The following is a 23,479-nucleotide window of genomic DNA, read 5'->3' as shown; positions in this document are numbered from 1 at the left end:
TGGTTAGCAACCTAGGACATTCGTGTTTTTTTTATGTTAAATCATATTCCATAAATATATAAATAGACAACTAAATTAATGATGGGAACTGTCATTTGTTGTCTCTACCTAACTGTTTATCCTTACATTAATATCGATTAGTATTATTTATTTCAGTACACCTTTTTGTTAATTTCAATGATTTACTTCTGGTTTTTGATACTCAAAAAATAATTTTATTAAACGTTATTGACTCAAAATTGTTATATTCGCAAAAGGTTTACTTTAGCACATTGGTAAGACGTTTGCCGTCTAATCAATAGCTTAGCGTAGGTGAGAATCTATTATTGATCTTCTTAAAAAAATAAAAAAGAAGTTATATAATTAAATGTTGGTTTTGGAATTTCCTTATGTAAGACAAATGGGTGGAAGTTTGGTTAAAGTGAGAAAATGGTCGAGAGGGAATCACAAAATCTATCCTACCAACAAATAATGATTAGATGAATTAAGTAGCATACTGAGCACGACTTCGGGAGTATATTTTTTTCTCTCTCTTCGCCTAAGGGAGCATCCACAACGCGTCTCTTATCCGTCTCGGTCTCGTCTCGGAGAGACGAGACGGATAAGAGACGGCGATGCAGTCCTCCGTCTTGGTCTCGTCTCGTCGGGCGTTTCGTCCCGGAGGGAGAGTTGGCGAGACAGCTCGCAACGCGCCAGCGCCACGTGGCTAGCACCGGTTTGTCCGCGACGCCCACTCGCCGGCCCGCGAGTGGGCGTCGTTTTAATCCAGAAAAATGTGTTTTTTTTTTGTTTTTTTTTTAAATTCAGGAAAAAATTGAAAATTAAAAAAAAATCCCAAAAAATATACTAGCGGTTTATAGCCGTTTTTTTACAAATTTTTAATTTTTTTAAGCCCCCAATCACTTCTTTAAATATCAAATCATTCCCACAAATTAATCCACCATAAAAAAACTCTCTATTTTCACTCAAACACTCTACATTCTTCATCTCAAAACATTATTCTTCTCCCAAATTTAATCCATTCATGGATCCAATTGAGCAAATGCGTCGAATAAAAAAATAAACACCCTAAATTTTCAAATATCTTTGGAATCCACAGACTAAAAATTCGTCGGAGCTCTCTCTCAAATTCGAAATAAAATCCTTCACCTCCCCAAGTCTATTGCTGCGAATTTTTGTTGCCTCAAGCTTTGATCCCACGGAATAAGACGTCGCAACTGATGATATCTTCTTCTGCTTTTTTGAGTTTTGAATTTAGAGAGAGTGAGCGGAAGATTTTAAATTATGTAATTTTTATTTTTTAGGATTTTATTAATGTGGTTTTTTATTTTTTTAGAATTTTAAATTGTAATTTTATTTTATTTAATGAAGTGTGTTTTTATTAATTGAATTTGTTGGAAATAAAAATAAAAAATGAAATTGAATGAATAGTTAAGGGATAAGATGGTTAAGAAATGGAGTGATGCATGTGCTGTCTTAGTTAAGAGATTGGGTGAAAAGTATAGTGGGGTCCATGAATAATGAAGAGATGAGACGGTTAAGAGATAGATAAGAGACAGCGTTGCGGATGGCAAGTGCAAGCCTCACCTTTGGATTAGTTTGCTGGCGGGATTTGATATTTTTCTTTTAATTTGTAGGGTTGCTTCTTGTTTTAGTGTTTTTGGCTTTATTAGGGTGTCCCTCAATTTGCTAACAACTTACTAGGAGTTGATTTTTTTTTTTCCTTTAGGGTATCCGCAGTGGTGCGGATGTCCCGGCGCCTTTCCCCACAGAATTTCTACTGCCACGTCATAAGGACTTCCCACTACTCTGCCACGTCATAAGGACTTCCCACTGCGCAGTGGCGAAATTCCCGACGGAATTCCCACATTAAAAAAATTCACAAATTCACAAATTCACAAATTCACAAATTAACCAATTTCCGGAAGTAAATAATTTACGGAATTAAAATTTCGACGCGAATACGGAGAAAACGACCACACTTTATTTTAAAAAAAACATACTTCATTAAAAAAATACATAATTAATTAAAAAATGTACATTTTTTAAAAACAAGTGGTGCAGATGAAATGAAGTTCAACGAGACGTATTTATAGAAAATAAAAAAAAATGCAAAAATCGGAATTCCGTGCGGAATTCCGTGACAGTCCACGCAATGGCGGACGTCAGGACGGAATTTCGCGGAAGGGCGCGGACCTGCGACGTCCTCATGCGATTTCCGTATCCGCGCGTATGTGGCCTAATGGCGTACGTCCGCCACGGAATTCCGCCAAATCCGTGGGAATTCCGCGTCGACGTCCGTCATTGCGGATGCTCTTATTGTTGGTTATTTTTATCATTGTGGAGATTTTTTACGACGGCTTTATTGAATTCATGCTCACTAAAAATCACTCACTATCTTTGGTGGTTTGAAGCTTTAATTTTACATTGAAAAATAGTACCGCTTTATTTTTATAGCTATAATAATGTGGGAGTAATATTTTAAATAATCCGGTGGATAAATCAGATTAAATATCATGACACTCAATATCCAGAATTTTTGGTTTTATCACACCTTTAGTCGTAAAATTGAAATGTATATGCACAATCTTTTCATAAATCACTCTCACTCTCACTCTCACTCTCACTCTCACTCTTCATTCTTATTGTCCCATGATTTAAATTAGTGGGACAATTCATGTGAGGTGTGGTGTGGATCATACTAATTATTTTTTTATTAAATGAAAAATTAATACATCAAGGGTAAAACTGTCATTTCACTGTGATCAACAAGATGACCAAAATAGACGTCTATGTATATTCCCCAAACTTGGGGCCTAAGTATTAATTACGATCATTGGATATATTATTGTTTGGGCGATTTATGAACTAGCCACAATTTGTAAAGGCTAATCACTTTCAATACAATACTACTACTAACAATTTTCTGAATTTGTAATCACAATCACAATTTTTGTAATTTATGATGACGGATTCAAGAAACAAAAATCATGGGGTAGGACACAGTGATGATGGTTGTCACCAAGGTCGGAAGATAGAAGCAGTTTAACAACCCTCACTTAGAAACAAAAATCATGGGGTAGGACACAGTGATGATGGTCGTCACCAAGGTCGGAAGATAGAAGCAGTTTAACAACCCTCACTTGCAATGAATGACAGGCGAAGAACAAAAATAAAACTCATTCCCAAATGGTTTCTTTCTTTCTTTCTCATTATAAGAATATATTACCATGATAACTTTTATTGAAGAGTACCATTGGCATGCATCCAATAAAAATGAACCTGATCAATTTGGTAATTATGATTTGGACACTTCAACCAAATATATGGTGATAAATTGGGCACATCAACGATAAAAAAAATAAAAAAACCGATCTTGAAACAATGCAAATGCTCTCTTAGGCTATGTCTAAAACCGTAACCGGAAAAATGGATGACCGGTAACTCGCAGAAGCAATCGAGCTCTGATGAGGCTCGACTGCTTCTGCGACCCTTGTCATAAATTATGCGAAAATTATGCGTTTTTAGAGACATGTCACTCACCGACAAGCTTTAGAGTAGAGTTTACTTTACAGCCTATTTGAAAATTGGGAACCTAAAGTTACATACAGAATTTAGCTAAATGTATGACACAATTAGACGAAAATGAAAGACGAAATGATGATCTAGTCTACCCGAGTACCTCAAGTGTGCGACGCTCTGTCAGCTGGAGCTTCGAATGCAATAGCTCCCGTTGGTAACAAATCAGTGCAAGATTCTGAGATCCATGAGAAGAGCAGAGAAAGGCGAGTGGTCGACATTAGCATTTAGGGTTTGGTTGTCAGCCGGGATCAAGAATCCTTCTCTTTTGGAGATGGGGCGGGATTTTCCACTTGATCCGAGGCAGGGACGTCTATGTCCATTTGTTCTGTTGCTTGGGGCGTGTTTTGAACAGAATCTGCTTGAGGTTGTGTCGTCGTTGTGACAGGATCCATTTCATCGATAGCCTGCAGAGTATGATCAGCTGGCTCGACAAGATTCTCTCGAGAGGTCTCTGCTGGATCAGAATCTTGTTTGTCTACCGTAGGAGGATTGGAATCCATTACATCTTTCGCAGGCTGGGATAGTGCAGTTAGCTGTGGTGGATTCTTCGGCTCAGAGTTGGTCTCAGCAGTGTCGTATTCAGATAGGAGATCCATGAACTCGTTGAGCAGCCGTTGGACTTTCCTGTTGGATGCCATCGCTGGAAGAATGTCTTCACGGAGGAGCTTGTGCTTATTCATTCCCTGACAAACCAACAGAGGATTGCAAATCAAAAGATGCACAATCGTGTCGAAAATAAACAATCTTCGAAACAAAATTAAGAACGAGGCCTTACAAGAATAGAAGGGTCCCACACTGGTGATTTTGCATCTGATCCAGATTCAGCTATTCCGATGGGAGGTCCGAGAAAGTTCTCACAAACTTCTCGTAAGCGGGATTCATCTGCCTCCCTACAAAGTTCTCACAGTAAGCCTACAAAATGTGTGGCAAGCATAACATAATGCACAGCAAGATCAGTAGTAATTAGCATTTGCACTCGTAAACGTTCTCTATTTTAGGTATCAACACGATCTCGTGATATTTTTTCATACCAATGTCCCGACTATAATGATCTCTCTTGTTATTGTTTCTAATTTCATTTTGTACACACTCCATTCTAGTAGATATCCGAGGAAGGAAAATGAGAATAGCAGAAACATTTATCCGGAGACTTATCCAATCGACTATCACAGGCAATACGACAACTACGAAGAGCACACCATACCTTGCTAAATAGCGAACGTAAGACAGAAGACACTGGCGATATTCATTAGGAGAATTCAAAGCCAAAGCAGATGCCAGCTGAGCTTCCAAATGAGCACGTGTTTGCATTCCGTCATCAGTCACTCTGTATTACAACAATACGGTTTAAACAAAAAATCGTTATGCAACCACAAAATCAATCATTACATAGACAAACAACGCATTCGAACCTGCTCCACCCCGGTTTCCGTGCCAGATATTTCCTGACATCAACCTGTAACGCAGCCAGCTCACCACCAAGAGCAGGGCCTAGGGTCCAGGAGCTAGAGAAATTCGAAGCAGGAAAACAATCATCTGCGACTCTCAGCCAACACTTGAGACTCATGTCAAATAAATACGCATGGCGTGTGGCCAAGACAACGAGGGGAGAACCGGATTTTGATAATTTTGCAGATATAACTTTAACTGTACCTGGATGAATGAAAAGAAGAGAAACATTAACAGCAATTTCTCACACGTTTAACATAATCGAACTGCTATAGTTAAGCTATTTTTTCAAAAAATCAGATTTCGTGGCTTACCAGCATCGGATTTGAGATCCGTTGTTACCAGTGAAGCTAAGGAATCCTGAAGTAAACACGTCTTGTTGAAAAGATCCCAAACATACAAGGACGCCTTCCTTGTGACAACTAACAACTTCCAGAATTCATCACAATCGATAAATACAGCTGCAGAACCGATCATCAGGGTTGGCATGGCACGCCTCCCACATCTTGTGTAAACCTTTACAATGACGAATATTTGCAATCAATAAATAGAACTAATATTTATCACATCATTCACGCAGAGAGAAAAAAATGTGTGCATAACAAACTATGCTCACATGGCTTGTAGACACTAAATTACGACACATTTGAAAACACATGATTTTTAACATCTAACAGCATGTAATTACATATAGAACGCGTAATAAATCTTCTAAGTAACATGAAATTGGGAAGTAGAGCTATAAACCTGGAGTGATCCATCTTCACAACCAACAGCCCAGAAGTTCGAATTTCCAGACAAGACAGTGACCTTCCCAGAGATCCTGTCGGACCAAAGATTCTGAGACCCTCGTGTACAAGAAAGTTCTGTTTCTCTGATCGTTAAAGTGTTTCCTGCTCCCACAATATCGTTAACTGCATGCTCTCTCGGACGGGCTTCCATGCAAATTGCATCTTCCCCTTGTTTGTTATCAAATACTCGTATCGAAAGGATACTACTACCAGAAGGTAGTTGACCAACCTGCTCAACATTATAGCTTGTGTCTTTACTCCCAGAGGCAGGAACCTTCTCGATAATCAAGTTTTCACTAATAGATGCTCTAGCCGTGACACCAGAGCGCTCTCTTAGATCGGCACTCCCGCCTACAACCTTTCTTATTGACCCTTCTCGACTACCATTACCAGTATACATCACTCCGTTATTGTCCTTGCCATGATCTGAAGATTTCATAGCTAACGGAAGACCTTCAGAGTGATGATCAATAGATGTTGTCTCCTGATGGGCAGTGACACCAACTGCTTCTGGTATTATCCTTTTCCGACCGTCAGGGCGTCTATATTCTTTCTGCCTTACAGGGGTTGACATCCGAGCTGAGGCCACCTTATTCGATACATGACCGATAGCTTCATCAATTTTCTTTCCAGCATTTACAACCGTCTTACTAATTTTTTTAGTGACTCCTAAATCAACTGAAGGTTTCAGAGATGCCTGACTCTCTGGAACAGCTGTATGCGTCTTTTTATTTGGAGTTTGCTTCGCAGAAGCTGCTTCAAGCAATAACTGTGCAGGAGTCTCAGCTAAGTTTCCCTGCCGACCTCTGACATCGCCATAGCGATTCCTCTTCAAATCATCTACTTCAGCATCAGTCAATTTATATCCAATTTCACTCACTTCAAAATGGAATGTTGCCACTGTCCCATCCAAGGAACAAGCGAATAACGAGTAGCCATCAGGGCTCCTGCAATCACCAGTAAGATGCAAATATAAGGATGCAGCTAACAAAAAAGGAAGCACAGCATCGAGGAATAAGAAAATGCACACTAAATTTAAATTACCAGGTGAGGTCCACCACACTTTGAAAGAAGAAATGCTTTGCCACGAAAAGAGGTCTCGGGCTAGTTGTAGTCCATACAGTTATGGTGCGGTCCTGACTTCCTATTGCAATAACATTATATGGCGTTGAATCTTTTCCTTCAACCTTTGAAGAGCCATTGCTCCAACCAACCGGTGAAGCTTTTAAGTCCTCGGAACTAGAGGGAGTCCTCCGAAACATTGAATGGTTGAACTTAGCAACAATTATTGGTGCATTATGTCCTAAGAAGTCAAATGTGGCGGACCATTCTCCTCTCTCGAGAACAGGCGCAGAATGCCTGGGCTTCTGAAAACCATGAGTCGTAGTTACAAAATGACCACACGGTGACCAGTCTAGCCGTCTGAAGAAGGTGGAGCCAAGCTGAAAATGATAATTCAAATTATAGCATGTTAATGGTGGGTAGAAGGAAAATGAAACAAGTATACGTTATACTGCCGTTCATTAACTTACAGATTTAGCCCAGTGACCATCGGTTCGATGAGCAAGGCTCCAGTCACTTGTTCGCCAAATTATGACAGTCTTGTCATCCGATTGACTAGCTATAAATGACCCGATAGGATCCCAAGCTACACCCTTTACGAGACTAGAATGACCACGTAGAACTGCAGTGCATATTCCGTTACTCATGTCCCAAACATGAATGGTGTTATCCAGACTCCCACTGGCCAATGTCGAATCATCAGGAGACCAATTAAGATCCACCTACTTTAAGCATAGAACAAAATTAAAACATTGATTAGAGCACACAACAAAATATAATGAACAAAAGGTGCCAATGCCTGCAAGATTTAGGCTAGCAACAATACACAATAGCACTTGTATTACCACATCAGCAGTGTGCCCTCTCAAAGTAATGGCAACTTTCCAGTTCTCAACATCAGGTGGTTCACCACTGCCAAACTCGGTGGTTCCCGAGCCAGGCTTCCGCTCGTGAACAAGAATAACTTGATCGTCAGATCCAGATGCAATATACCGCCCATGCTTAGCCCACCTAACACAGTTAACAGACCCAAAATGGTCCCGCAAAGTTGCCAAAAGCTTCGAAGCCGAATCATCTTTCTGCATCTCTCTGCCAACAGACTTCGTGTTCCAAATGCGAACCTGAGATTTTAGCCAACCACATTATTAAGAGAAGAGAACTCCAGTGGAATTTCAGTAAATAAAATACATAATTATAATAAGATTTCTCAAGCTACTAAAGTAATTGTATAATCCCAAATCCACACACAATAAACAGGAGATTGAAACGATAAACCATGGATTCATCCGTGATTTACCTCCCATAGACATATGTATAAAATCAAGATAGTTTATAGCTGTAATCCACAAAATATCCCTTAGTTTTAAGCTTTCTTGAACTTATTCTCAGCAAGCTAACCAACAAAGACACTTGCTGGTTCAAGATTCATAAAAGTTCAGCATAACTTTATCAATTCGAATACATACAATCGATTACTTGAACATCAAATGCCATATTAAAAATACATCACTGCATATTTCTCAATAACTGAAACTCTGCACGTCTCAACTTCTAATGTTCCAACAGAAACACATTACCACAAAATAGAATGCTGAAATTACAAGCTAAAGTTTTGAAGATAGAGAATACATTAGAGAGGAAGATAGCATACCTTGTGATCACCACCACCAGTTGCAAACCTGAGGCCACCAGGTTGAATATCAATGGAGAAAATCTGAGTGGTGCCATGCTTAATCCAGCTAGGTTTCTCTGCTTTCATCTTTAACCACTCCAAAAAAGCTTCACCTCACAAACCTAATTAATTTTAGGAGAAAATTAGGGAATTGAATAAGGGTTTTTCTCTCACTTAAAACCCTCAAAACCCATCCAAGGTCATGCCTTGCAACTCAATCAGATCCCAATGAGTACCTAATAACTCTAAATTGGGAACTCCCTCAAACCCAGAAATTCAAGACTCGAACAAATTCATGAATGAATTGGGATTAGGCGGAACATTCCTAGCGGAAAAGGGGGAATAGGGGGAAAAAGGAAAACGTTTTCGAGCAATTAGCCATTAGAGAGAATATTATTGAATAAAAAAAGAAAAAGAAAATCTTGAGTTTGGGAAATTGGGAAAAGGTTTGAAACTTCGATGACAGAGAAAAACCCTAGTAAGAATTTGTTGCGAAGAACAGACAAGAGGCGAATTTTCAATGAGAAATACTTTAAAAGTTATTCCTTTATTGCAAAACACAGAAAAGGGAGCTCAGTTATTGAAAGAGAATCAAGGCATCCAAAGAGAAAAAAGCAAGAACCACCGATTTTTGTATTTTGTAGCAAATAAAATGATATAATAAGTATTAATTATCTTGGTTAAATAACTTGGTTGTATGTATGTTCAGCACGTGCTTCAAAACGTTTAGTTACACTGAAACTGAGTTTAAACAAAGGTACCTGTGATCTTTGTAAATGTCATGGAATCTCTTTCAATTCACAAATCTCAAATCATAGTTACACACTACCACATCACCAATGAAGTTGTTAATGCATTGAAAATTGTAGCTGTGTTATATAATGGTGGGACAGTTTTCATATTACATGAAAGCGCCTAACCTGTTTGATGAATTTCTGCAGAGAGATGTTTCTGATACAACCATTATGCTGTCAAGAATGGAAATTTGGATAATGAAGAGAGTGTTTCATGAGATCAGAGTGAAGAACGTTGCTCACGGATTGTGCTGTCAAGAAGATGTCGGAACTGTTCTCGGCCCGTTTGAGGGGTGCAGGATATCAGCCAGATACGAATGATGTACGCGATGATATTTATCAGAGGGACGAACAGAAGGAAGCCATCCTTTCTCGGCTCGTCCAAAGGCCAGCTATTGCATTTCGGTTCGAATAGATTCCACCACTTCAGCAGAGGCTTATGATCTTGTGTGGATTTGCTGGTAATTTCTCTTACAAATTATACGCATTAATGAATTTATGATTGGGGAAGCATGAATTGATTTTGGATCTATCTCTGCTCTGTGAAACTTGAAAGTGTATTTCTATGTTGAATAATATAGGAAAACATGGGATTATAAATGACAATGTTTTCGATTGCAAACTTGGTTACATTCTGATGAGGTTGAATTCAATGACAATTACATGAGCTGTTTGAATGTGTTTCCTTGCCTCACTCACACACTTCCTAGAGAGAGATGTTGACAGCAATCGGACTCCTCACGACGTGCGTTCCATCAGTCCATGTCAAAGCTCCAAACACGAAGTTCTCGTTGCTGCCTTTGTAGGGCGTGAAATTTATCACGAAAGACATCTTTTCCCCTGTCTGTTTGAAGCAGAGTTCGTTCGGAGTGACTGAGACATATGCACCAGCGGGAGAGTCTACTTCCGCCTTGTAAACAGCTGGCCCTTCCCCAAAATACGTAACTGTTCTATGCACTGATACGTTCCCTTTCAGGTCCGAGACTCCAATTGACGGATAATTGAAGTCGTACGAGGATGCTGTGGTGTTCCTGCAGTATGTCGTCTCACCGGTGAGGTTCTTCAGCTGACCAGGGCTTGCACCGGTGCTGCACAGGAAATCAATGACGTCGTTGCTGTCAAAATCATAAACCAATCCAGGGTCGACTGCTGCAGCCGGATTGACATGGCCGGATCCATAATCGAAAGGTGAGGCTTCAGTTCCATTCGGATGTCTTCTGATCGAGCTCCTATCGTTGTCTTGAGTCGTTGCTACAGCAAAATGGAGAGAGTTAGAACATGAAGCACGTCGTAGGCTTAGTTTAAACGTTACCTGTTGTCATTATCGCAGACTTGATCGCTGCAGGGCTCCACGAAGGATGGACAGATTTGACAATGGCAGCAAGCGCGGAAACATGGGGGCAGGACATTGAAGTGCCCGAGATTATGTTGTAGTCGATTGCTCTTCCAGCCGTGTTGGCAGTGGCCAAGGGAGACCACGCTGCCAGCACGTTCACGCCTGGCGCTGTTACATCCGACTGAAAATCAAAAGGTGAAAGATATGAGCTTTTATCTCTTCTCCACTTGTTTGTTTATGTAAACTACTTGAAAATACATACTTTGATTATATCCGGGCTGATGACATTCGGCCCTGCAGACGAGAACAATGCCATCTCGGGCGCTGGTTTAGTCGGCTGAACTGTCACTGTCTGGGATATTCTAGCCACTGGATTTCTGTTACAAGTTACAACAGCACAAGTATAGTTAAGGTATTGATTGTTGATTGCTGGAATGATGTTTAGATAGACCAAAGTCGAACTTGTTCGAAACCATGTATGCTTGAAGCTTTCCTGCTTCTTGAATGCTGATTATTGTGCCTGGGATTTCAAACTGAAATGTGATGTCTTCAGCTAGTTGATCAACCAGAATTATCCCCATACCACCGGCTTGTTTCACCGTAGCAGCCTTTTCATTTCGTGAATCAAGAATATCTTCGAGCGTGCAGACAACGATCCTCCCCTTAACCAGAGCCGGATCTAGGGTGTCGCTCTTACAAAAACTGGCAGATAAAACAGAATCAGAGACGCGAAGATTCAAGAGTGAGAATAAGGAAAGTACCTCGCGTTTGCAGAGGGAACCCCAGCCGCTGCTGATGCCCTCCCGGCCACTAAACCGTAGAAGTTGTTCATCTGAAAAGGGTTTATGCTAAAACCCTTCAAACAAGCAAGACTTGATATCAGAAGCATGAAGAATAACAGGTATTATCGTATCAATGTAGGTGTTTATATGATTGATTGATTACCTTTATAAGTTGTGAATTTCCTAGATATATATTACTCTGTATCTCGCGATCCATGGTGCTCGCTGCGACAGTGAGGATCCACGGAGCAGCGTTGGTCACAGTTCCGGGGAGAAAGCTGTTACCAGCTGATGCAGAAACGACTACTCCTTTCTGGAACGCGTGAAAGGTTCCAATGGAACTTGCTTCTCCGAAGTAGACAGACTGGGGCGGACCTGGTCCGAGCGACATTGATATAACATCCACGCCATCACTGACTGCATCATCCATCGCGGAGAGGATGTCTGCATCACTGCATAAGTCAAACCAGCAAGCCTTGTAGATTGCCAGTCGAGCTCTTGGCGCGCCTCCTCTCGCAGTGCCTCTTTCCCTATTCCGAACACGCTGACGTTGGGAACTTCTGAGCCAGCAATGGTGGATGCAGTGTGTGTTCCGTGACCATCAGAGTCTCTGGCCGACAGGAAAAATGTCTCGTTGAACGATTCAAGAGGCCCGACATCTGCTACAATCCTTGGTAGTAAAATCTTGCTCCTACTATTTTTCTGCAAATAGGAATCACAATGCATCATAAGCAAGTAAACTGTGAAAATATAAACATGCTTATTTTACCTGTTGCAGTTTGACAGAGTGAAGTTTTCACCGGTTGAGCACACACCCTTGAATTTCTCGGGCACTGGAGCAAGTTCGTAATCGTTGAAGCTCTTGGACTCGGGCCACACCCCTAAACGTAAGATCATTCATTTTTTCGTTCTATTAGTTAATCAACATATAAACAGAAATTCTAGAGGACGCATGCACCCGAATCAATAACTCCAATGATCATGTCGGATGTAGAGTCCATCAACGGTTGATGGCTATTTTCTAAGTTGGTTACACCAAGAAATTCCCACGAGTGTGTTGTATGGATGCGGCTTGTCTTGCTCTCGAACACAGACACTACTGAATCACTCTCTGCAGTCAAAAGAAACAAATTATTATCAGAACACAGATGATTCTTGTAAGAGATATTGAGTTCAAGAACGGACGAACCTTGGAGCTTTCTTGCTTGATCCGAGGTTAGCATAGCGGAGAAGCCTCTGAATGTCTTCATATAATGGTGGACCGCTGCACCCTGCGCCCCCTCAAGACTGAAAAGTTAACCAGGAAAACAGGTGTTAATTCCAGTATGTCTATGCTATGGTTTTAGCAGCTTCGTTTTTCGATATCTGCTCACAGAAGGAAGAAGCTCAAAGCTTTACCTTCCCATTACCGAGGTAAGCAACTCATGGTTAGCTGTGATCACTGACTTTGAGTCCTCGAACGAGTGTTCACCCATGTAAACTACATAATGCTGCATGATTCAAGAAAACGAGCGGAAACATTAGTCGCGTGTAGTGCACAGGCACGATGTTTGTACTGGTGCACGTATCAGTAGTATGAGTTCATGCAGTCCGTACGTACCTTTCTCCACACACATCCATGTTGCTAAAGTGAGTGTTTTGAAGGAAAGATTAATGTTGGTGTGGCTTTTCGATTACTTGGGAATTTATACACTATTTTTTCAAGCCGACATTCATCAACTTTTTTCCCCAAGTACAAAACATCATACAGAATTTTCAGATAATTGATTGAGTATAAATGCATGGTTCCAAATGGAATTCTGAAGCCGGCTTCTGTTAGCATCCTTGATGTGTGATTTTTATTAGTTTTTCAATTCAAAACACTCGAACAATTGATCAAGCCTTGATGTGTGATTTTTATTAGTTTTTCAATTCAAAATAGAACAATTGATCAAGAAATTTAAGTATGAAAATTGGATTGAACTGGTCCATGTATATAATATATAAGAAGAATAACATCATAATATTTAAGTTACATCCATTTGGAGCAAGATATATCTCAGAAGATATGATTGCAGCATCCAATGTGTTTACTTTGTCAATAACAATTTATTATGTCATGTACTACTCCCTTTGTCCATGAAAAATGTGGAAAACACAGATCTTAACATGCAATTAGTAAATTATGAGAGAAAAAAAATGGATAAGATAGGAAAGAAAAAGAGAAAATGTAGTGAGAAAGTTTTCATAGATTAAAACAAGAGACAAATTTACGTGGAGGGCCAAAAATTAAAATGAAAAAAATTACTATTTTTCATGGACAGAGAGAGTATTATTTCTTTGAATTTCTTATAGCAGCCACTCCTCTACCATCATCAGCAACTGTTGATCTGAATACATGAAAAATGGCAGAACAGCAGTCTCCCGCCTTCGCATTTGACTGTACCAGGAGGAGTAAATGTCGCCTGCAGCTTGCTCATCCGAGCGCGAGGGTAGTGCCTCGTCACCATTGAATTCTATAGACACATGCGAAAAAAGAGGACTCGTTCACTCCTGTAGATGCCATATATCATTACAAATATACTAACGTAATGAACCTTTTTTCTAAACACGAATATGGAATGTAAGAATTGCTAAAATAAGATAATCAAGAATCACAAACACACCATATTGACAACATTTCTTGGAGTGGTTTTAAATTTTTATGTTTGTACATAATAATAAGTACAGCAATTTGGGAAGTGTCGGCTCATTTTTCTGGCCAAATGCTGGAGGAAAATGCAAAGCAGTCTAACCTTCCCATTTGACGAAGCTAATATCTGAATGCAGTAGAAAAAACATGATATACAAAAGTCACCGAGTACATGTCTTAGCAGGCTAAAGCACCTCATGTTCGTCACTCAGCCTTCCTCGCCAAATTCCTTTGTGAATCTCTCATGCACATCGAGATCAGATTTGCTTACAGTTGGTCGTTGCCTCGCGAGCACCTTGTCAAAGTCTGTTTTTGATATAGGAGGTGGGTTGATCTACAAAACCATCACAGTATAGACAGCATTTAGTTGCTAATGAGGAGAAAGAGGCTCGTTCAGAAAAATATATCGACGTACATTTACTTACATTTAAACATCATTATATTTTACACATATTACAATATACACGTGCTTCAATTAAGTTGATACCTGTGCAGCAAGTCCTTTTGCAGCAAGCTCCTGCATGGTTATCTGGACGGCACCAGGTTGCTTGGGTCCACATGGCACCCATGAGCCACTGGGTGTCTTGATGAAGAACATTGCATCTTGTGTTTTCCGTACAGGCTCAAAAAGGACGTCTTTAACCTGTTAAAGTTAAAGTCATTCACATCAATTCTAAGTCCAAAAAGATAAGGGCAGGTTCCAATGAGAATGGCTGTGGCAGCACTAAAAAATAAAAATTTAGTACAGAGACTATCTAAACATCATCTACAAATAAAACAGTTGCAGACTTACACAAACAGAAATATCTGAACCAGAAAAACCTTCTGTTTTACGAGCTAGGCTTTCAAAGTCGCTTTCAGTCAAGTTATGAGGAGTATCTCCTAAATGCACCTGCAAACAAGCCACGGGAGATGATTTTAATCTTCATTAATTCTGGTTCAAATCCAGTTGGTGAGATGAAAGAGTGCTTCATACCTTGAACATGTGCTGCCGTGCCTTCACATCTGGTAGAGGGATATAAATGCGCTTGTCAAACCGCCGCCTTATAGCCTATTGGAAATAATATATTAATAACAAATAAAATGAAGTTCAATGAAAAATACCCATTTCTGCCATCAACAGTGCAACTAACTATTACCTGATCAAGAGCATAAGGAGTATTAGTGGCAGCAAGAACAAGAACTTTGTCATCATTGTGTCCCACCCCCTGATGTATATAAGATAACAATAGAACTGGAAAGTGTCAGAAGTTCTTTTGAAATGATATAGGCAAACCAAAACCACCAGACGCATACCAAACAGTACAGGAGAGAGCTAGGATTCCTACGAATCTAAGCTTAATTGTCATCTTATACACTTGTAAGCTGAACATCACATAAAATAACTTACGAAGTTTTGAGATACAATCCACATTTATTTTGTAGCGTTTCTTGCTCAAGGGTAATATCTAAAGTTAATGTTGAAGTCTGGTGTTCAATATCAAATAATAATGTCCCAAGTGAACTGCATGAGAATAATAAAAATTTCCCAATACAGAGACCAACTAAATCCAGGATAATAATGAAGGGAAAAAGCGATACAAATCTTCCCCATTTTTGGTTCAAAATAACCCATAATATTTGAATCCGCAACATAAACCCAACTTGCAATAATGACAAGCCATTTCCATATATCTCAAATGTAACGACAGGGAAAATTCAAAATGTAGAAAAATAAAAAATTGAGTTCGAGAATAAAGGGCTGAAACCAATCAACAAGTCCCAAAGTCATACTCAGATGAAGCAGCTAGTTTGAGAGGTCGAAACTTGCAACCCATGTTATGATGCAGAGTTCTAGATGCACGGTATCCATGTTCATGAATGATACAATTTCTAGTAAGAGATCTTCTTAAGAGACGCAAAAGAAATTTCTAGGCTTGATTTCAATCACTTCGACCTGTAACAACAATTACCTGCATCTGCACAAGCAATTCTGTTTTGATTCGTCTAGATGCTTCACTTTCATTCCCTTCCCCACGCTGTCCACAGAGGGAATCTATTTCATCAACAAATATGATTGAGGGAGAACTTTCACGTGCCATTTGAAAGAGATTAGAGACTAGCTTTTCACTTTCACCCATCCATTTTGAAACCAAGTCTGATGAAGAGACACTGAAAGAGAACAGCAGATGCAATTTAACAACTTCACAACTACTAGATCATTGAAAAAGAAGAAAGGAAGACAAAACCGGATAACAGAATTTCAAGCAACATTGCAAGCTTCACAACCATTCATTTATCAAAAGCAAACAGAAAATACATATATCAAGGAAGATAAATGACCTGAAAAATGTTGAGTCAGCTTCAGTGGCAACAGCCTTGGCCAAGTATGACTTTCCCGTTCCAGGAGGACCATACAAAAGAAAAGCCCTCCAGGGACGCCTCTTACCTAAAAACACAAAGTGCATTACATTAAGCGTAACAAGCTAGGCATTCAACTTATTGACCACGCTCTAAACAGAATGTGCTTCCTCTATTGTGTACACGGTATGGAAAAGGACCTCGTTAAGTTCCATACCCAAAAGCATTAATACATCTCATACCATTATAAATTGCAAGGATGAAAATGACATAAGTAGGAAAGATCTCAAAATAAACTTAAGTTACAAGTATCAGAGCAAGAGACAACGAATTACATTACGCGCAACAAAAAACAATGCAAGCAATTTGAACTCACAACCATGCCATCTTTCTCAATGTGTGCTCTACGTGCCCTAAAATTATGATTCCGACCACGTTTTCTTATAACAAACGCATATTCACAGTTCAAAACCACAACAGGCTTAATACGAGCAAGGATACCTATTAACCAGGCAATACATACACACCACCATAAAGCAATAACTCATCACATATTACACTTCTGCAATGCACCCACGTCAAAATACAATGGCGAAATTATACCAGTAAAGAACTGCGGGAACTTCACGGGGAGAATCACAGCCTCCTGCAGTGCCTGCTTCGCGCTCTCCAATCCAGCCACGTCATTCCACTTAACATTGGGCTTCTCCCTAACAATCGCCGAGTTGAGCCCGGCCCGAAGCTTCTCCTTATCGCCATCCTCCCCCTCACCGTCCTTCCCATCCTTCGGCTTGGTCTTCGGGCGCGTCGCCACCGCCGCATCCCCATTCGCGGCGGGGCCCGACCCCCCCTCGTCGAGCACGGCGCGGATCTCCTCCGCCCGACGCAGGTACTCGGTGAACTTCTGCGTGATCGCCTCCTTAATCTTAGGGTTCTTCTCGTACTTGAGGTGCGTCTTAAAATACTCGAGCGCGTTCATGTAAAGAGGGAAAGCCTTGGCGTAGTTTCCGGCGTTATCCTCGGCGACGGCTTGCCGGACATACTCGATCGCTTGCTCCTTGAAATTGCTATACATCGTCGCCGATCATAAATAATTGAACTTTTCCGGCAGCCGAATTGGTCGATTTCAGCTCGATTTCGAGACAGATTTTGGAGGCGCGGTGGATTGGGAGATTATGTGAAGAACAAAATTGGGATTTCGCTGTGGATTTTGGGATTATTTGGAATTGATGCAATGAATTGCTGACTTCAAAATTGAAATCCAGTCGTGCTTTATTGGGCTTTCTTATATGGGCCTTGCGTTGAACCAATCCAAGATTTCTCATCAAATATGGTACTATATCATCTATTACTTCCTCCCTCCAATAATAGAATCACACTTCCCTTTTTCTATTTGTCACCCCAAAAATGTCATATTTTCTTTTTTAGAAAAAATTATCTCTCATATTAATCTAAATATACTATTTTTTCTCACCACTCAACCCAAAACAATATCTACTAAAATCTTATGTTATTACCCAAGGTCAAGCGTGTCATCTATTATGAGCGGAGGGAATACTATTTTTTTATAGGTAAATGAACATAAATTTAAAAGCCAGCCTATTGAGGACTCAAAAATATTAACATCTCTACTGTTTTGCCAACTCACACAAACAACTTTAGTAGTACTACTACTATTATTTGTAGATGATGTGGTTATCAGTAGACTACCGACATTTTAATATGCCATTGATAAAGCGGATGAAAGAAAAAAAAAGAATAAAATCAAAGATAGAAAAAAAAGTTATGAGAAAGTTTACATAAATAAAAAAATGAGAATAATTTTTGATGACAGACCAAAATAAAAAAATAAGATTATTTTCCATAAAGAAAAGAGTATAGCCATTGTTGATCTGAATACATGGAAAACAGCAGAACGACGGCCCACAACAACGGTCGCATCGCCTACGTGTTTGCTGGTGGAATGATATCGACTGTACCCGAAGGAGAAAAATGTCACCTGCAGTTTGCTCATCCGAGTGCCTCGTCGTTGCCATTGAATTCTATAGAAACGTACGAAAAAGAGGACACATTCACTCCTGTAGATGCCATATATCATTACAAGTTTACAATGTATGATATGAACCCCATTTCTAAACACAAATATGTAATGTAAGAATTGCTAAAATAAGATAATCCAGAATCACAAACACACCATATTGACAACGTTTCTTGGAGCAGTTTTAAATTTTTATGTTTGTACATAACAATAAGTACAGCAATTTGAGAAGTGTCAGCTCATTTTTCTGGCCAAATGCTAGAGGAAAATGCAAAGCCGTCTAACCTTCCCATCTGATGAGGCTAATATCTGAATGCGGTAGAGAAAATATAATATACAAAAGGTCACCGGGTACACAAGTCATAGCAGGCTAAAACACCTTCTGTTCGTCAGCCTTCCTCGCCAAATTCCTTTGTGAATCTCTCATGCACATCGAGATCAGATTTGCTCACAGTTGGTCGTTGCCTCGCGAGCACCTTGTCAAAGTCTGTTTTTGATATAGGAGGTGGGTTGATCTACAAAAGCATCACGGTATAGATAGCATTTAGTTGCTAATGAGGAGAAAGAGGAATCATGCAGAAATATATACCAATGTACATTTATTCACATTTAAACATCATATGTTTTACACAAATTACAATATACACATGTGCTTCAACTAAAGTAGATACCTGTGCAGCAAGTCCTTTCGCAGCAAGCTCCTGCATGGTTATCTGGACGGCACCAGGTTGCTTGGGTCCACATGGCACCCATGAGCCACTGGGTGTCTTGATGAAGAACATTGCATCTTGGGTTTTCCGTACAGGCTCAAATAGGACGTCTTTAACCTATTAAAGTCATTCGCATCAATTCCAAGTTCAAAAGACATGTGCAGGTTCCGTTGAGAACGGCAGCACTGAAAATTTAGTAAAGAGACTATCTAAACATCATCAACAAATAAACAGTTGCAGACTTACACAAACAGAAATATCTGAACCAGAAAACCCTTCTGTTTTACGAGCTAGGCTTTCAAAGTCGCTTTCAGTCAAGTTATGAGGAGTATCTCCTAAATGCACCTGCAAGAGTAACAAGCCACAGGAGATTGTTTTAAGCTTTAATTAATTCTGGTTCCATACTTCCATTTCAATTGGTGAGATGAAAGAGTGCTCCATACCTTGAACATGTGCTGCCGTGCCTTCACATCTGGTAGAGGGATATAAATACGCTTGTCAAACCGACGCCTTATAGCCTTTACGAAATAAATATATTAATAACAAAATAATAATGAAGTTGAATGAAAAATGTCTATTTTCTACCATCAACAGTGCAACTAACTAGTACCTGATCAAGAGCATAAGGAGTGTTAGTGGCAGCAAGAACAAGAACTTTGTCATCATTGTGTCCCACCCCCTGATGTATATAAGATAACAATAGAACTGGAAAATGTCAAATTTTCATTTCAAATGATATAGGGAAACCAAAACCACCACAGACAAAACATATCTCAAGGTACAGGCCAGAGTTAGGAAACCTACGACTCTAAACTTAATTATCATCTTATTCATTGTAAACTGAACACCACATAAAATAACTTTTCAAGTTTTGAGATACAATCCACATTTAATATGCAATGTTGCTTGCTCAAGTTATTATCTACATTTAATGTTGGTGTCTGATGTTCGATATCAAATAATATTCTCCCATATGAACTGCATGAGAAGAATACCCCAATACAGAAACCAAAAAATAAATCCAGGATAAAATCCATACAGAACCTCACCATTTATGATTCCTAAAACCCACAACAATTAAACACTACTTGCATTAATGACAAGCCATTTCCAAATATCTCAAATGTAACAACAGTCAGAAAATTCATAAAGTACAACATTAGAATTTGAGTTCGAGAATAAAGGACTGAAACCACTCAACAAGTCCCAGGATCATATTCAAATGAAGCAGCAAGTTTGAGAGGTAAAAATTCGCAACCCACATTAAGATTCAGTGTCTACGTTCATGAATGATAGAAATTCTCCTAAGAGGTCTTCTTAAGATATGTCTAAGAAATTTCTAAGAGTACTTTCAATCATTTGGACCCTTAACTACAATTACCTGCATCTGCACAAGCAATTCTGTTTTGATTCGTCTAGATGCTTCACTTTCATTCCCTTCCCCACGCTGTCCACAGAGGGAATCTATTTCATCAACAAATATGATCGAGGGAGAACTTTCACGTGCCATTTGAAAGAGATTAGAAACTAGTTTTTCACTTTCACCCATCCATTTTGAAACCAAGTCTGAAGAAGAAACACTGAAAGAAAACAGTAGATATCATTTACCAACTTCACAACTACTAGATCAAAACCAGATAACATACTTTTAAAGAACATTGCAAGCTTAACAGTCATTCATCTATCAACGGCAAGCAGAAAATACATATATCAAGGAAGATAAATGACCTGAAAAATGTTGAGTCAGCTTCAGTGGCAACAGCCTTGGCCAAGTATGACTTTCCCGTTCCAGGAGGACCATACAAAAGAAAAGCCCGCCAAGGACGTCTCTTACCTAAAAACACAAAGTGCATTACATTAAACATAACGAGCTAGGCATTAAACTAATTGACCATGCTCCAAACTGAATGTGCTTCCGCTACCTATTATATATACATGGTACAGAAAAGGAACTCTTTAAGGTGCATACCCAAAAGTATTACTCCTAAATCTCTAACATAATAGTATAAATGTCTCTTCCACAAGGGTAACCCCTTTTCATGATATAAATCTTCCTCATACCATTATCCATTTCCATTGTAAGGATGAAAATGACATGAGTAGCAAAGATTTTAAAATCAACTTATCAGTATCTGAGCAAGAGAACGAATTACAATACGTGTAGGCAGCAGAGCAACAAAAAATGCAAGCTATTTAAACTCACAACCATACCACCTTTCTCAATGTCTGCCCACCACCTCTTACTCTTAATCTACGTGCCCTAAAATTGTGATTTCGACCACCTTTTCTTAGAACAAGCGCATATTCACAGTTCAAAATCACAACGGCATAATACGAGCAAACAGGATGGCCATTACCCAAGCAACACATAAAGACCACCATAAACCAATCAATTATCACACATTATACTCTTGCAATGCACGTATTTCAAAATAAAATCTCGAAATTATACCAGTAAAGAACTGCGGGAACTTCACAGGGAGAATCACAGCCTCCTGCAATGCCTGCTTCGCACTCTCCAATCCAGCCACGTCATTCCACTTAACATTGGGCTTCTCCCTAACAATCGCCGAGTTGAGCCCGGCCCGAAGCTTCTCCTTATCGCCATCCTCCCCCTCACCGTCCTTCCCATCCTTCGGCTTGGTCTTCGGGCGCGTCGCCACCCCCGCATCCCCATTCGCGGCGGGTCCCGATCCCCCCTCGTCGAGCACGGCGCGGATCTCCTCCGCCCGACGCAGGTACTCGGTGAACTTCTGCGTGATCGCCTCCTTGATCTTAGGGTTCTTCTCGTACTTGAGGTGCGTCTTGAAATACTCGAGCGCGTTCATGTAAAGAGGGAAAGCCTTAGCATAGTTTCCGGCGTTATCCTCGGCGACGGCTTGCCGGACATACTCGATCGCTTGCTCCTTGAAATTGCTATACATCGTCGCCGATCATAAATAATTGAGCTCTTCCCGCGGCCGAATTGGTCGATTTCAGCTCAATTTCGCGTCGGATTTTGGAGGCGCGGTGAATTGGGAGATGATGCAAATAACAAAATTGGGATTTTGCTATGGATTTGGAAGATAATGGAAATGGACGCGATGAATTGTTGACTTCAAAATGGAAATCGCGTCGCGCTTTATTGGGCTCTTTTATATGGGCCTTGGGTTAAAATATATTGGACTTTGTGTTAGCTTATTTGGGCCATATATGTATATTGACCTATTTAAAATGTCTTTGATATTCCCTCTCCTCCCAAACCATGCTATTACACTGCTTCGATAGGAATTATATACAAGGATAAATTTTAAATTTTTTTTATTAAAATGCTCGTACGTCTCTCGATGTACATTACAGAGTTCAGGGATTGACGAGTTACACATTCACTTTGGGCCTTTGGCATTGGATGTTCTTAAATCCGTTACTATCTAGTTGGGTCAATTCAACACTAGACGCCAGTACTTTAGAAACATCTCCTTCTGGAATACTAATATTTTAGCAGATCGAGTCCTTTATTTTCATATGAATATGGTTCAATCGGTTAGACTAGAGGAGCTATTGCTCTGTCAAGGCGGAACTTGTGGGTTTGAGCCCCACTAATTTTGACGAAAATATCTAAGTTTTTTTTATAAAAATCGGTAAAGAATGTTGATATTGGTATATTTGAATTCCCAAGGTAAAAAAAGTTGCATATTATCCGACAACTACTCCTCATTGGCCGCATCTTATAGGAAACATTGCATAATAAAACTTGAAGCGGAGTATATACTAAAAAAAAGTGTGTATTCAAGTATTAATTCTGTGATGATGTCTGAAGACTGAAGATTGTGTTGAAAAAAACGCATGAAATTGAAAACGTGTGAAATTGAAAACGTGTGAAATTGAGAGGCTTTTGGCCTTTCACTTCTTATAACCTCCATTTTGTTGATGTGATGGTTTATTGGTGTTTTAAATCCAAGACCTAGACCTTTCATGTCCTCTTTTATGCCTATAAAAGGCGTTGAGTTGTAGAGAAACAAAACACCAACAAAAAGCATTCTCTATTCTCTCAAGTTCTCTACATCATAGTGTACATCTTAGGAGCATTGTCTAGCTCGATTCTCAGAACTCCATCAAGTTTGCCGGTGCCTAGCGGGTTTGAGGTGCTTCTACACGCTAGGAGGAAGTCGTTTTATCTTTGGGGGCAATACGTCATTCCGTGAGCACTAGCCGGGGCGTAATTTATTTTGCGGAAAGAGAGCTTCCCTCGACTCGACTTAGTTTAGTTTGT

General features: G+C 39.8%; 4 protein-coding genes across 8 annotated transcripts; all 4 read right to left on the bottom strand.

Annotated features, from left to right (window-relative positions):
* Positions 1 to 3,434: 3,434 nt before the first annotated feature.
* LOC121742750 (protein HIRA-like) lies at positions 3,435 to 9,209 on the bottom strand. Of its 3 annotated transcripts, XM_042135990.1 has the most exons (10): positions 8,536 to 9,209; positions 7,730 to 8,005; positions 7,355 to 7,606; positions 6,867 to 7,264; positions 5,779 to 6,769; positions 5,346 to 5,547; positions 4,995 to 5,235; positions 4,787 to 4,909; positions 4,358 to 4,472; positions 3,435 to 4,265 (listed from the first exon to the last, which is right to left on the bottom strand). In XM_042135990.1, the coding sequence occupies exons 1-10, from the start codon at positions 8,641 to 8,643 to the stop codon at positions 3,831 to 3,833; spliced, it is 3,141 nt and encodes a 1,046-aa protein (XP_041991924.1). In that variant the 5' UTR covers positions 8,644 to 9,209; the 3' UTR covers positions 3,435 to 3,830. The 3 variants fall into 3 exon arrangements, with proteins under 3 accessions (XP_041991924.1, XP_041991925.1, XP_041991926.1); XM_042135991.1 differs by lacking the exon at positions 8,536 to 9,209 and having other exon boundaries at positions 7,355 to 7,609; positions 7,730 to 7,854; XM_042135992.1 differs by lacking the exon at positions 3,435 to 4,265 and having other exon boundaries at positions 4,391 to 4,464.
* Positions 9,210 to 9,479: 270 nt separating this feature from the next.
* LOC121741480 (subtilisin-like serine-protease S) lies at positions 9,480 to 12,964 on the bottom strand. Its single transcript, XM_042134246.1, is given in 12 exon segments — positions 9,480 to 10,601; positions 10,663 to 10,867; positions 10,949 to 11,063; positions 11,149 to 11,388; positions 11,448 to 11,542; positions 11,632 to 11,994; positions 11,997 to 12,136; positions 12,139 to 12,170; positions 12,238 to 12,349; positions 12,427 to 12,579; positions 12,658 to 12,755; positions 12,867 to 12,964. Coding segments are annotated over 12 exon segments (2,196 nt in total). The 3' UTR covers positions 9,480 to 10,056.
* A 714-nt stretch (positions 12,965 to 13,678) lies between these two features.
* On the bottom strand, positions 13,679 to 17,723 carry LOC121810243 (protein SUPPRESSOR OF K(+) TRANSPORT GROWTH DEFECT 1). Of its 3 annotated transcripts, none has more exons than XR_006052426.1 (9): positions 17,083 to 17,723; positions 16,462 to 16,567; positions 16,092 to 16,290; positions 15,279 to 15,347; positions 15,116 to 15,190; positions 14,933 to 15,031; positions 14,627 to 14,782; positions 14,243 to 14,473; positions 13,679 to 14,000 (listed from the first exon to the last, which is right to left on the bottom strand). XR_006052426.1 is itself a non-coding variant. In XM_042211010.1 (8 exons), exons 1-8 carry the CDS (start codon positions 17,552 to 17,554, stop codon positions 14,348 to 14,350), a joined length of 1,302 nt encoding a protein of 433 aa, XP_042066944.1. In that variant the 5' UTR covers positions 17,555 to 17,723; the 3' UTR covers positions 14,092 to 14,347. The 3 variants fall into 3 exon arrangements, 1 of the variants encoding a protein (XP_042066944.1); XR_006052427.1 differs by having other exon boundaries at positions 13,679 to 13,963; XM_042211010.1 differs by lacking the exon at positions 13,679 to 14,000 and having other exon boundaries at positions 14,092 to 14,473.
* Positions 17,724 to 18,626: 903 nt separating this feature from the next.
* LOC121810996 (protein SUPPRESSOR OF K(+) TRANSPORT GROWTH DEFECT 1-like) lies at positions 18,627 to 22,304 on the bottom strand. The gene is made up of 8 exons (XM_042211744.1): positions 21,680 to 22,304; positions 20,956 to 21,061; positions 20,609 to 20,807; positions 19,838 to 19,906; positions 19,671 to 19,745; positions 19,474 to 19,572; positions 19,189 to 19,344; positions 18,627 to 19,032 (listed from the first exon to the last, which is right to left on the bottom strand). The coding sequence occupies exons 1-8, from the start codon at positions 22,149 to 22,151 to the stop codon at positions 18,907 to 18,909; spliced, it is 1,302 nt and encodes a 433-aa protein (XP_042067678.1). The 5' UTR covers positions 22,152 to 22,304; the 3' UTR covers positions 18,627 to 18,906.
* Positions 22,305 to 23,479: the final 1,175 nt, after the last annotated feature.

The sequence above is a fragment of the Salvia splendens genome, chromosome 7 (assembly GCF_004379255.2).
Source record: "Salvia splendens isolate huo1 chromosome 7, SspV2, whole genome shotgun sequence".
NCBI lineage: Eukaryota > Viridiplantae > Streptophyta > Magnoliopsida > Lamiales > Lamiaceae > Salvia > Salvia splendens.
This window is presented reverse-complemented; position numbering and strand designations above follow the sequence as displayed.

Bases quoted from the DNA above. Each gene is read 5' to 3' on its own strand.
- LOC121742750 (XM_042135990.1), bottom strand. From the start codon at position 8,643: ATGAAAGCAGAGAAACCTAGCTGGATTAAGCATGGCACCACTCAGATT. The intron at 7,265-7,354 runs GTAAGTTAATGA...TATCATTTTCAG, and splicing joins ATGGTCACTGGGCTAAATCT to CTTGGCTCCACCTTCTTCAG. The intron at 5,548-5,778 runs GTTTATAGCTCT...GTCATTGTAAAG, and splicing joins GTGAAGATGGATCACTCCAG to GTTTACACAAGATGTGGGAG.
- LOC121810243 (XM_042211010.1), bottom strand. From the start codon at position 17,554: ATGTATAGCAATTTCAAGGAGCAAGCGATCGAGTATGTCCGGCAAGCC. The intron at 15,191-15,278 runs GTAATAGTTAGT...TATTTCCAATAG, and splicing joins CTCCTTATGCTCTTGATCAG to GCTATAAGGCGGCGGTTTGA. The intron at 15,032-15,115 runs GTATGAAGCACT...GCTTGTTTGCAG, and splicing joins CACGGCAGCACATGTTCAAG to GTGCATTTAGGAGATACTCC.
- LOC121810996 (XM_042211744.1), bottom strand. From the start codon at position 22,151: ATGTATAGCAATTTCAAGGAGCAAGCGATCGAGTATGTCCGGCAAGCC. The intron at 21,062-21,679 runs GTATAATTTCGA...TTGTGTTTTTAG, and splicing joins GTTCCCGCAGTTCTTTACTG to GTAAGAGACGTCCTTGGCGG. The intron at 19,033-19,188 runs GTATCTACTTTA...ATGCTTTTGTAG, and splicing joins CGAAAGGACTTGCTGCACAG to ATCAACCCACCTCCTATATC.